The sequence below is a fragment of the Sander vitreus genome, chromosome 17 (assembly GCF_031162955.1).
Source record: "Sander vitreus isolate 19-12246 chromosome 17, sanVit1, whole genome shotgun sequence".
Lineage (NCBI taxonomy): Eukaryota > Metazoa > Chordata > Actinopteri > Perciformes > Percidae > Sander > Sander vitreus.
In genome coordinates, this window is record NC_135871.1 from 611,565 (window position 1) to 624,803 (window position 13,239).

The window sequence follows — 13,239 nt, forward strand, 5'->3', positions numbered from 1 at the left end:
ATATCTTGAAGAGCTCTTGGTACCTTATTGTCCCACTAGAGCACTACGCTCCCAGAATTCAGAGCTTCTCGTGGTTCCTAGAGTCTCTAAAAGTAGAATGGGAGCCAGAGCCTTCGGCTATCAAGCTCTTCTCCTGTGGAACCAGCTCCCAGTCTGGGTTCGGAGGGCAGACACCATCGCCATATTTAAGAATAAACTGAAAACACTCCTCTTTGATAAAGCTTATAGTTAGGGAGCGAATAGAGTAGAGTAGAGGGAGGCAGGCCAGTACAGCCCGATCCGGTTGGGGAGAGTTCTAGCCCGATCAGGCACCTCTCTTTAGCCTGCCTCTCTTAGTTATGCTATTATAGTTCTAGACTACGGGGGAAGTTCCTTCCTTCCTGTGACACACTGAGCTGCTCTCTCCTCTGTCTTTCACTTGTTTCCATTTGTGTGCATCCTTGCCCCAGAAATGCTTGTTACTAACCTAGCTCTGGGGAGTTTATTCCCCAGAGTCCTTACGTTTCTTTTCCCGCCTAGACTATTCCCTTGGATTAGGGTGGCACCACAATCTTGGTTGGAGCTGTCACTGTGGTCCAACGCTCTGCAATGCCCTGCAGTGTCCGGCTGCGTCCTGCCAAGTGTCTGCTTCTTGCTACGCCCACCCATGCTGTGCTGTGCCATGCTACATCCTGTAATGCCCTTCAGTGCCCTGTTATGACATGAACTACTACGACTACCATTTGTAGTCACTGTTCCTCTATCTTTGTGACTATTGTTTCCACTGTTCAGCACATCCCCAACTGGCACCGTCAGACACCGCCTACCAAGAGCCTGGGTCTGTCCCAGGTTTCTTCCTAAAAGGGAGTTTTTCCTCGCCACTGTCGCATTAGCTACAGCAATGCTTGCTCTTGGGCGAATTACTGGAATTCTTGGGCCTTTGTAAATTATAGAGTGTGGTCTATACCTACTCTATCTGTAAAGTGTGTCGAGATAACTCTTGTTATGATTTGATACTATAAATAAAATTGAATTTAATTGAATTAAATTATTACATTCCATAGTAAAGGACATGATGATCTGTGGAAGAATTTACATAAGGCAAGAAGTGATTTAGCTCATTAAGTGTACCCTTCCATATTAAAAGAACATCGTCTATGTATCTGTGCCACAGTGATATTTTGGAATGAAAGGGGTTATTTTCAATATTGTGTATATATTTTTCTTCCCATAAAACCATCACAAAACAGGCATAAGAGGGTGCAAAGGTGCTCCCCATTGCAGTCCCTTGTAGTTGTAAATAAAATTTGCCAGAATAATTAAAGAAATTATTAGATAGAATGATCTCGGCAAGATTTACAAGAAATTCTGATGGAGGCAGAACATCAGTGGGACGTTTAGCGAAGTAATGCGACATGGCTTGTAGGCCTATGTGGTGGGGTATGCATGTATAAAGACTTTACACATCCAAAGACACAAGAATATCATTGCTTTCACAACTCAAATCATTAATCAAATTCAGAACATCAGTTGTATCCCCAAGGTATGATGGTAAACTGTGAACGTGTTTTCTTAGAAAGAAATCAACAAATTGTGAGAGAGGCTCAGTGATGCTCCCTATGCCAGATACAATAGGGCACAAAGGAGGGTCATCACGTCGTTTATGAATTTTGGGTAGACCATAGAGGGTGGTCTCTTAGAAGAAAAGCCTTTTCTTTATCAGTTATCCAGCCTTTTTTGTGAGATGTATCAATAAATTCATCAATCATATTTTTTGTGCTGGAGGTAGGATTACACAGGAGAGGGTGATAGTATTTTTCATCATTTAGCAATTTCAATATACCACAATATATAGTTCTTTAAACACATAACAACAACAGCGCCCCCCTTGTCGGCAGGGCGAATAATAATGTCCTGTCTTGATTCCAAAGAGCGTAGCGCATCCAGTTCACTTTTTGTCATGTTTTTATTTTTAGAGGGAGAAATTTAAATTAGAAGAAGGCAAAAACCTGGATTTCTTTTTAAAGGGAGTCACTTCTCTGGGGGTTTCGCTAGTACTGGAATCATAGTTTCTCCTTACAATATTACTATTAGACAAGACATTGAACCTAGAAAAGAAATGTTTAAGGTGAAGCTGTCTAAAGAATTTAAACGAGTCCACTTTAAGAGAGAAAGAGTTGGTGTAATTAGACGGGGCAAATGAGAGTCCTTTCCGAAGCACTGCTTTCTCTGTATCTAAAAGGGCCGAGTCCGGCAACAGGCATTAGATCACATTAAGGATATCTTCCAATTCACTTTATTTTTTATTTGGCACCAACTGGCAAATTGTCATTAATTACAGAAGAAAACAAGCTGTGATGTTGAAAAAATGTGAAAAAGGCATAGGCCTAGACCTATATGGCAATCAAATGTGGCAAGCAAATCACTTAAACAAAATAATAATTGATAATATTTCCCCAAAAATCAACCTCTTAACAATCACAATTTGCTTTTCATTTTTAATGCAGAAGATCTAATGCACACTACCTATATACGTACACAACATGCGCGCCCGTCGGTCGGGCTCTTCATCAAACATCCGGTTCCTCAGTGTCATATGACTAGGGCTCAGCTGTCATTTATCAGCACCAGCTAGAAAAGCACATCGACCAACGTTAGCTTTGCCAGGTTTACTGTTATTTATACGACGATGGCAACATTGGTGGCAAACAGGGCGATGGACGTCAACGGCTTGGCAGCAGCTGCGAGGACACACACACAGGCTGTGACCAGAAATTACATCTCTCAACCGAGGCTAAGTATGTAACGTTAGCAGGCTGCTGAGGGTAGCTGCAGCTAGGGCTACTGGCTAACAAGGTTGTTGTGCTGCATTCAATGACAAGGGAACGGTGAGGAATACGACACTCTTGTTAGAATTCTCACGTTATCTCAAGATTTTGTTAGTAATTTGCACCTACAAAACACCATTCTTGTTACGTTTCAGTTGGGAAAAGTTGATCTTGGATCAAGGACAGTAGCGCATTGTATTAATATGTAGTATTATGGTCCTGGATCAGGGAAGTTAAGGAATATTTTATTTCCAGAAATACTCAACGTTAAATTCCAGTACTGGGACTGTTGGATGGTAAACGTATGCAAAATGAGTGCTAAGTGTGACACGGTTCAAGAAGAAAGTACAAGCAAAGAATTTCCTCGGTCATTGTTTTTTATAGAAGAGTGTGTATTCCCAGTGACAAGGAATGTAGCATACGAGGGGATGTTGTGGCTAGCTAAAGCTAGGAAGCTACAAATTGTGAATCACGATTATGAACAAGCTATCTGTTTTTACGCTGTCAGTTAAATGCGGATTAAGGTTACAATTTAGTAGTCCGACCATGCTTTACATGCTCTATTTAAGTCTAGCTACACGTACCCATTCGTGTCAAATAGCAAACCAGCTAACGTTAAGCTAGCTTTAGGTAACAGTGGCTAGTCCGGCTCAGAGTCGTCGTTTACCATTTTAGCTATACGTAACTTTAACTGTATTCATTAGTATAACTAAAAGTCGTATGTTAATTTCATATAGGGACAAAGTCAACATTGTTACTGTTGTGATGACTGCGTAGTACAATTCGACACTGCTAGCTAAATGTTACTAGCTTAGCCAACACTGCACATAGCTTGTGCTTAGCCAACACTGCAGACAGTCAGCTGACTGACGGCAGCTGCCCGAATGAATGAGACACCGTGCAGTGTGTTTTTTTGTTTTAATGTGTTGAGATTGGATAGTTTAATGCAATCTCTCCTGCCTTTAGTGCGCCTATTACTGTGCCTATTACTTCATGGCGCTAGAAGAAATGACGGTGGCCTTAGAACAGACTGGTGACAGATGGGATGATCGCTCATGTGACACGGTCACATGAGCGCTGCAGCCTGCAGTGGTGTAGAGATCAGAAAACCTGCTGTTTCTGGCCTGATGGAAAGAAAGATGCATTTTTTGTGTGATTAATAGCTACAGTTGTTGGAAAAGCACCAAAAATATAAAAATCAGACACATTGACCCACAGTTGTTAGCCAGATGGAAACCGTTAGCCTTTTAGTACAGTTACAGGTCAGATGCTGTTAAATTTAAGTGTTGCTTCAAAGGAACAGTATTTTTAGGAAATGTTTCTTTAATGTTTGTTGCCATAAAGGTTTTCATATTTCATAATGAATAGTGGCACAGTGTTTTCTGTCTTTACATGGCCATTTCAATCCAAAAGACATGATACAGTATGCAGTAGTCTGAAGAGTCCATGATGAACTAAAGGCTGATTTATAGTAGCCTAGTATGTAGGATCTATGCAGAGCCTATGCCATAGCCTACGGAACTAGGGCTGGGTAAAAAATGTTATACCAATACTGTAACGTCGATACCGGTTTCTGAACGATACTTTTTTCGATACCAATTTCATAAAATCCATCCAAGAAGTAATTACATCATTACACATTACAGCACAAATCTTTTATTTATTTTTCAGCTCCTACTACATGAGCCGTCTCTGTGTAACGTGTCTACAGTATTAGTTCTTATGAACACAGATGTATATTTTGTTCAGAATGAGAGGAAACCTGTATTTGTACCAGTGCTTCTGCTGGTAACTTTCTGTTTTAGCGGCTGCCGCGGCGATAAACCCGGCGAAAAACACAGGATTACAGTAGTTACTGGATGTAACTATGAGTAATAGCATGTGAGACGGCGCCGTTCACAATGAGTCAGCTGTCGCTCTGAGTGGAGAATCCAGTCTGTAGTGTAGTTCAGACCCTTCACTGAGAAACCAGAGAACTGTACAGCAACAATCGGCTTTATTGTAAATTAATTTTATGTATCATAACATCAGTCCATCGAGCGCTCCCTGTCTATGACCCTCTCTCTCTCCCTTTTTAATCAATTTTAATTTAGTCTCTTACTGTTGAAAACAACTGAAGGAGCTTTCTCAGAGATGGGCCTTTTTATGTAACATAGGCTATTTATTTTAGATAATTGTTGCAGCTGTATATTTTCATACAGGGAAGGAAACCCTTTTCTTTGAATTTTATTTTGATGACAGTCTGTTTTAATAAATCTCACAATATGGCTTTGACTTACAACTGAACCTTGAGCCCACTTAAAAAAAAATACTGCGATATATATCATGTATCAACATTCAGCCAATCAATCCATAGGCCTGTATTAGAAGCAGGATCAACGTGTCCGGGATTTCTTTCAGTTCCCCGGCTTCACCTAACAACGTGGTCCTGCATAAGCTGTGTCACGACGATGGTTAACAACTAATTCAGTCAACCCAGGGTTTCCCAATCCAGAGACGCACGCGTTCACACAAAAGAGGCATGACCAATCACAAACATCTACCAGAGCTGCATATTTTACATAAGAAGAGCAAACTATAATTCTACATAAATAAGAATAATACATACAACATAAGAAGAACACAGACATGGTTTTACAGGCAAAACGCAATACAGTCGCTGCTTCCTAAAACAGGAAGGAAAGCTGGCAAAAAAATAGCCGACGCTGTAGATGCGTAAATCACAACGCTTATTAATATCACTTCCCCATCAGTCAGGACCAAGATCTGATCATAATTACACTTGTGCTTTCCATAAACTGTCGTTGCTTTAGCCTTTAATTTCAGTGAGAGCAAATAAAATATATAAAAACATAATTCAAACTGATGTGTCTCATTGGCAACACACGGCTCAACAAGCCAACAAATAGCCTATATGTAATATGCTGCTGAAAATCTATATCTTTCATAAAGATACCCATCAGGGAATGTTAACGGGGTTGTCGCTCTCTAACCGAGGTCCACTTATCTTCTAAGAACGGTGACGCCGTTATCAACCGAGTGTTGATTGGTCAGTAGGCGGTGCTTTAACACCGGTTGATCTCTAATCTCCAACATAACCATAATGCTCCCGACCAGGTTAGGTGTTCAGCATAAGTTACCACGGCGATGTAACCCGGTAACAAGTGATCCACCGTCGTGATCCACAAAACCCTGGGTTGAACCTGAAGTTACCTCGGTAATGCCAAATCTTGCTTCGTAGTACAGGCCTCATATCGCCCAGCCCTACTGTGCATCTGTCTGCCTGCTACTGGACCCGTCAGCCTAATATTTTTTGTGGACATTTGTGACAGGACGTCTTGTGGTTATTTTATATTTGTCTTTATATGATTTCACTTGACAAATAATACATTGATTAATGGTTGTGGTGGTCAACTAAAACCTGAATGCCTTTGTCTGTTACCTCATCTGGTCCGATACTGTGATCATGTAATTGTACTCATATACTATTTAGCATTACACATTGCAGCAGGTACTGGAACCTACGTTTTTAGATGTCGGAGAAACAACAGAACTGTTAAACCCTCCCGCTTGCCTGAAGTCAACCGTGTGACAACATTTTGCCTTCTCTGTGAGTTATGTAAACAAAAAAACAAATGGTAAAGCATCTGGGCACAGACGGGACTTTTTATGGTGCATTCAGGTACAACTTGTGAAGTCATGATGCATTCCGGTGCAAATAAAGGTAGTTTTCAAAGTAATTATCAATTATATCAAAGTTAAACGAGTATAAGAAGAAATACATAAACAAAAAATGTGCAACACTGCACCATTAAATAGCAAAAAAGAAATCTTTTCAAAATACTCCTTTTTTTTTTTTTTTTTTTTTTTTGTATGCCCTTATAAAAAAAATGACATTTAAGAACATTATTTCAATCAACACAGGGACTTCCAAAATGTTGGTGTTTTTTTTTTGGCACTTTCGAGGCATGAACCCAGCAAGGTGATGGTTTTTCCTTTGTGTAAGAGTCAGAGAGGCTAGCATGGACTAAAAGCCTCTTAGCAAACGAGAAGGAAATAACTTAATGGAGCTTGCGCCTTCTGAGAGGAAAGCATAGAGCATGTAACATGTAATAAAACCTTGTCCTAAAAACATGTAACCGCCCTACTTCTGAAATTTTCTAATTTGCTGAATGGCTCGCTCTTTTCCTCTCATCAAACCCATTACTAGGCAGCAGCGGTCCATTCTGATGTTGAGGCAGAAGTTAGCAAGTAACTGTTAGGAAACTTGATGTGCTCCTCAAATACTGCAGGTGCTGCATTTACAATATGTTTATCTATTAATCAGTTTTACTTATCACAAGATACAATTCCAGTCAAATGTAATCCCATCAGCTCCTTCAGCTCGTGCATGATTCATCATCAAGCAGAATGTAGCCGTCAGATTGGCACACGGAAAGGGAGTCACTCGGTTGAATAGCCCCGGCTCTCCAGGATCCAGCCAAGTCTGGGCTGAAGGACAGCACGGCTGGACTTTACTCTGATAGTTCCATTTAAAAACCTTGACCGGCCAGATGGCTAGCTAGCAGAGTCAGCAGGAGACCGCCATGTTGATTTCCTGATTCTGATGAGTGACTCATAGCTACATGTCATCACTGTCCAACGTCAACCACATTAACCATAGTCACCAACCTATATCCTCGACGTTCCACTTCCTGGGTTGCTCCGGTGCCTCAGGAAATTCCACAGGATGCATGTCTTTTCTCCGATGTCCGTCCCCTTCCTCTGTCTCTGTGTTGGCGTTCTAACCTCTGGTGGATTTGTGAGGACTATGGTTAACTGCTCCTCAGATCTCTGCAGGGTAAATCCAGACAGCTAGCTAGACTATCTGTCCAATCTGAGTTTTCTGTTACACGACTAAAACTACTTTTGAACGTCCACATGTTCCACCAACACGTCATTGAGAAAGAAATGCCAATAAACCAGAGCATGTTTTTCTCCCATCCCAGAATGCTGTGTGGACTAGCCAGACCTTCCTCTGCAGCGCTGTGGAGGAAGGTCTGGCAAAGCGAGACTACATTAAGCACAACTCACATTTGTAAAATAGAAATTCAGCATACATTTCGCAGAGCGGGCGGAGAGGTCCGAGCCTTCTAGAAGCCTGTTTTAGGACCCTGCTGGTGGCTGGAGGAGATGTTTTTCCTTTTGTCTCCAATACTTCTTTTATATGGGAGAGGCATACAGAGGCTTGTGTCTGCAGGTGTAGGCCTAGTTCTATTGACTACAGTGCAGAACCATGGAATTCAGTAGGACTTCAAAGCTTTTTGTTATTATATATACATTTCCCCCATATATACATCCTGTCCCGAGTGCTGAAATTGATAGACAGGTCGACGGAAAAAGATCCCAGCGTGTCTCACTTGATCCTGCTGCCTGGCCTGAGCTGTTCTCTAACATTACTAGCACCAAAACTGAAAGTTTGACCACGTGAGGACTAGCAACTGGGCTGCAACTATCGGATGTTGGAAAAATCGAGATTCTGGAATAATTAAAAAATTTGGGAAGATGACCCCCTAAAAGTCAAGTGGCAGATATTCCAAAGGAAACTGGTATCTCAAAATATCTACAACAAGACCTTTTACATTATTTATATGTATATTTATTTGATGTGATTATCCAATCCATACTGACTCTGTTTCTGTAAAGGACTCAGCCGTCTGTCAGCAGCAGCAGAGTGGACAGCGGCTGGCTTACTGCCTGACAGACAGCACAAGTTAACTAAACTTAAGTTAAAGATAAGTAAACTGAAATTCCATAGACTGATTGATTGATTGATTGATTGATTGATGGACCCCTCCCCTCTCGAACCATCCAATGTATTTGGATACTTCCTACAGAAGCTTCAAAGCCCAAAAAGTGATACTAGACGTAGAATTTACAGAAATTCATTATTATGTTACATGAGAGGCAGGACTGACACCATAGCCCAGTGTCCAACCCACGTTGGGTCGGTCTTTTGTGTTTTTTGCCACCAATGTCTCCTCCCAGTCAGTGCGGCAATGGTTATGTTTAGAGTTAGGGTTAGCTGCCTGGAAGGCGCCGTTGGAGGCAAAAAACACCTTTGAGCCGATGGATCCTGCTCAGCAGAAGGTGTTGAGAAGCTAGGTCAGATGAGATGATGCTCATTGATCCTTTCAGTTGGGACAACCAACTATTATGGACTGCACAGAGTACACATCTAGAGTAGGTTGCAGTACTCTTTTTCATTTGACAGTGCATCAGTGAATTATGGCTTATTACTTAGGAGTGTTGTAACTTCAGAACTTCAATTGCTGAGTTGTTGTTGTCCTGTTCCTGTTTTAGTTATAACTTCCCCTTTTGTATATGTGAATCACATTTTGTGCCAAACTATATCCAGAGACAAACAAATGAAATGTATGGGCTTGTACAACCACTTTTAAAGATATCTCATGAATTGCTTTAAAATATAAGTATTCAAATATCTGAGTGCGAACACACAAAGGTCTGAGTGAATTACCAACAGTAATGGCTTTCTATTGGGCTAATGTCTCTTCTTCACGTGTTAGCTCATCCCAGCGGGAATGCGAAAGAGAGACACGAGGAATTTTACTTACCAAACCGGACATCCTTCCTTTTTCCAGCATCATTTTGAGAAGGGGGATGACGCAGTGTCATTACTCAGGGCCGTCACACACGCCTGCATACACTTTTTAACATTGTTGAAACAGAGCAGCTAATGTTGGTAGCAAGAGCAACAAGTTAGCAAAACCACATACTCTCTACTAGCACTACTCACTGATTTGGCAACATGGCATCATGACTTTGCGTAAACATACATGCCACTTTCCTAAAGCCAAATGGCGTGTTATCTGTACGCATTTTGAGCTATCCACGTGTATGTATACGCTGCATACAGTGGATGTAAACGTGTTATCGCGAGAAAAGAGCAGTGTACAAACAAAAGCAAAATCTGCAGAATGTCAAAAATACCCGGATGTCGTACTAATTGGGAAAAAATCTCCAGTATGCATCAGACCAGTCTACCTCGCCTACTCAGTCCCTCCAGAAAAACGTGATTATGCGATCGCATAATTCAATGCATAATCAGCCAAAGTCTGCATATTTATGCGGGGGCCGCATTCTTTCAAATACGCCGCACTTTCGCCGCATAAATTGCCGATTTCCGCGCAAAATATGCAGCGCTTGCATGATTTCATAATCCCCGCATTTTCGTTGCAAAAAAGTCACATATATCTAAGCAGAAAGTTCAAAAATGTTGCGTTTACTTCACACAAGAGCAGACATTTTCCCCTGTTGCCATGGGAACGGTATGACGTCATTACGCGACGTGAACATCATCGAAAAGCTGCAAACCCCGCGATGAAGCCACGATGAAACCGCAGTTTTTGCAAGTTCCCGCAATTTCATCGCATAAAAATCCCGCATATTCCATCACATTTTTTAAGAAAACATGCCGCATAATCACAAAAAAACTCTGCATTTTTCTGGAAGGACTGCCTACTGTATCCCACAATGCAAAGCCCTGGAACAGTCACAACAACCTTGATCACTAAATTCACTTCTGAGACTTTTTAGGCGAGAAATCAACTGTGGATTTTGAATATGGGCAGAAAATTGAGTTGAGGAGCTCCCCAGTCTGACGCGACAGGCAGATGGTGGCTGCCGAACAGCCGGGGTCGCTGGCTGGATGGCTCAAAGACCCCGCTGTGAGCTGGCTGGAGCTCTCAAGAGACTCCTGGACAAGAGGCATTTATTTTCCCATTGAACGATCGTTTGTTTAAATATCACAACACAAATATCCCATTATAAGATTAATGGGAACCTGTGGTTATCGGTCTTTTCAGAGTTATAAAGCGCCACAGGCGATTGCGGCAGTCTCGCTCACACACACTGTAGAGTGGTAGGGGTAGAGAGCAGCGTCTGTTGTATTTACTTATTTGACATAAATTTTATAAATTGAGTTTTAGTAGATTAGTTTGTACATAAAGTGAATACATGCTATAGCATATGTTATGGGAGACACCAAAGCTTTAACATTTTCATTCAGTTACTGGTTTATTTAAAACAAGGACAGTGTACAATACATGTATTGCACCAGATACATCCCAATGCTAATTTCCAAGAACATCACAGAATGAATACTTGACAGCTACAGGTGACAAATGGCCTCAGAATTATTAGCCATGTCCCTGTTAGTTAAAAGCCAACTCTAAGAGTATTGTATGAAATCAGACACTTTGTTCAGTATAGTCAGTTGCTAGGCATCAAACAGACTATAAGATCACAATGTAGAGATGGTTTTTCACTACCTTATTGACTTGACAGAGCTCTAAGAGAGGCAGCTATTGAAAAGCCACTCCGAGACAGAGCTGGAAATAAACAAATAAAGAGATTTCTCATCAGACCAAGTCTTTTCTTTAAAGAGGCCTTTGTCTCTCTCATGTCAATGCGACAAAAGCTATTAGCCCACGAAATGTCTGCTCTTTGTTTTAGTAGTGCATTCTGTCATTTAGTGCTATGAAAAGACATAGAGCAAGGCACTATACTTCTTTGTTAAGATTTAATTAATGGTAATAATGTAGTCACGATAAACAAATGTCTCATCTGTCACTATGAAAGTAATTTCTATAAAATCAATGTTATTTTTGTAACAGTTCTATAATCCACATTCTAATTAGGCTTAAGCAGCTAGCTTGTCAGTAGAAAAAAGACTCTCCCGTGGGCGTTTGCCATTCTTTTCATGAAAGAAACTTGAAATTTAGGCTAAGGATTTGACACCATTTCTGCCTGTTGCATGAACAGCAATCAATCCACATGAACGGCACATTTGTTTTGCTGACCACTCATTTCCTGACATTCTTCATCTTAAGAATGGGTTGGTCATTTAGAGAACTAAGTACATTTTGTCCCTGTGACACTATCAGTCAAGTAGGGCTGGGCAAAATATCAATATTATTTCGATATCGTGATATGAGACTAGATATCGTCTTAGATTTTGGATATTGTAATATCGTAATATGACACGTAATATGAAGTGTTGTCTTTCCTGGTTTTCCAATCTGCATTACAGTAAAGTGATGTCATTTTCTGAACTTACCAGACTGTTCTAGCTGTTCTATTATTTGCCTTTACCCACGTAGTCCTTAAATCCACGTTACTGATGATTATATATCAAAAATCTAATTGTAAAAATATTTTGTGAAAGCAACAAATTTCAACCCTACAATATCGCCGCATCATATCGTTTTCGAGGTCAAAAATATTGTGATTTTTTTGATTTTCTCCGTATTGCCCAGTCCTACAGTCAAGTCATTTCCATAGCAGCAGTGTTGATTAAATCTGTACAGTGAGCCCAGTGTTGGGAAGGGTCTCGAAGTCGCTCAGCCTTTTTTCTGTGCTCCCATATAAAGTGGCACCAGAGCACACTGAAGATATTTGTGTGTTCTTCATCATAGATTTTTTTCTTTTGTAATGCAATTATAGTCTTCGTTAAGCCCCCTTACACAAAAACTATTCTATCCATAAAACCTTCACTTTTGTTTTCTGGTTTTAGTTTTTATATTGTATCCACCAAAGTTCTCAGAACGGGAGAATGTTTTGCTGCCCTTTATTGTAGCTAAGGCTCTGATAGTTGAAGATATAGTACATAGGGATGCCATGGTGATGGGCTGCAGTACAACTACAGTAGCCCAGAATGGACAAACCAAACACTGGATCTAGAGAGGGCCTTCTGCAATTTTACGTTACCTGAAGGCCTACCGTAGCTTCTACTGCATGATTGGAAAGGGAGTGGTGAGGGGAGGGGTATTCAGTTGATTTCAATCTGCAACCTCACCCCTCGATGCCACTAAATCCTACACTTCTCAAAGTCCGGAAGGTTATAAGTAGGGATGCAATGAATCCAGATGTTTGGGGTTTGGCCGAATACCGAATCCACTGGTTAAGATTCTGCCGAAACCGGATATTGAATCCTACTCCCATCCTCAGTCCATTAACACAGTAAACACATTAATGAAGTAAACCGCATCTACAGCCTCTAAAATAGTTAAAGGACAATTCCGGCGCAAAACAAACCACTCTGTTGCTCTCTGGGACATGTTTTCATGCTAATCCAATGTGTTTGTAGCTTGAAAGAAGCTAGCGCGGACCGCTGACTAGCTTACAACGCTAGTATTTGGGGTACAGGGAAAGTAAAAACAACTCGCTATTTATACCACTAAAAAGGCTCCAAATATCACCAAATGTCAACGGTAGCATAATGAGGGTCCCTAAATGTTAACCGAAGCATTGAGAACATTGTAAGTGTATAGACAGTTTATTAAAAAGATAGATTATAAAGACAGTCACGTTCTCGTATACAGGCGGCCGCCGTCTTGGGAGCTACGGTCTTTATAATCTAATCATATAATCA

At 40.9% G+C, this 13,239-nt stretch overlaps 1 protein-coding gene across 1 annotated transcript in view; it reads left to right on the forward strand.

The window, feature by feature from the left end:
• Positions 1 to 2,565: 2,565 nt before the first annotated feature.
• The window catches only part of atp6v1ba (ATPase, H+ transporting, lysosomal, V1 subunit B, member a), a 45,294-nt gene continuing 34,620 nt past the window's right edge, over positions 2,566 to 13,239 (forward strand). The window contains exon 1 of the mRNA XM_078272982.1: positions 2,566 to 2,777. Coding sequence (XP_078129108.1) covers positions 2,669 to 2,777 — 109 coding nt within the window. The 5' untranslated portion in view covers positions 2,566 to 2,668. The remainder of the gene's footprint in view (positions 2,778 to 13,239) is intronic.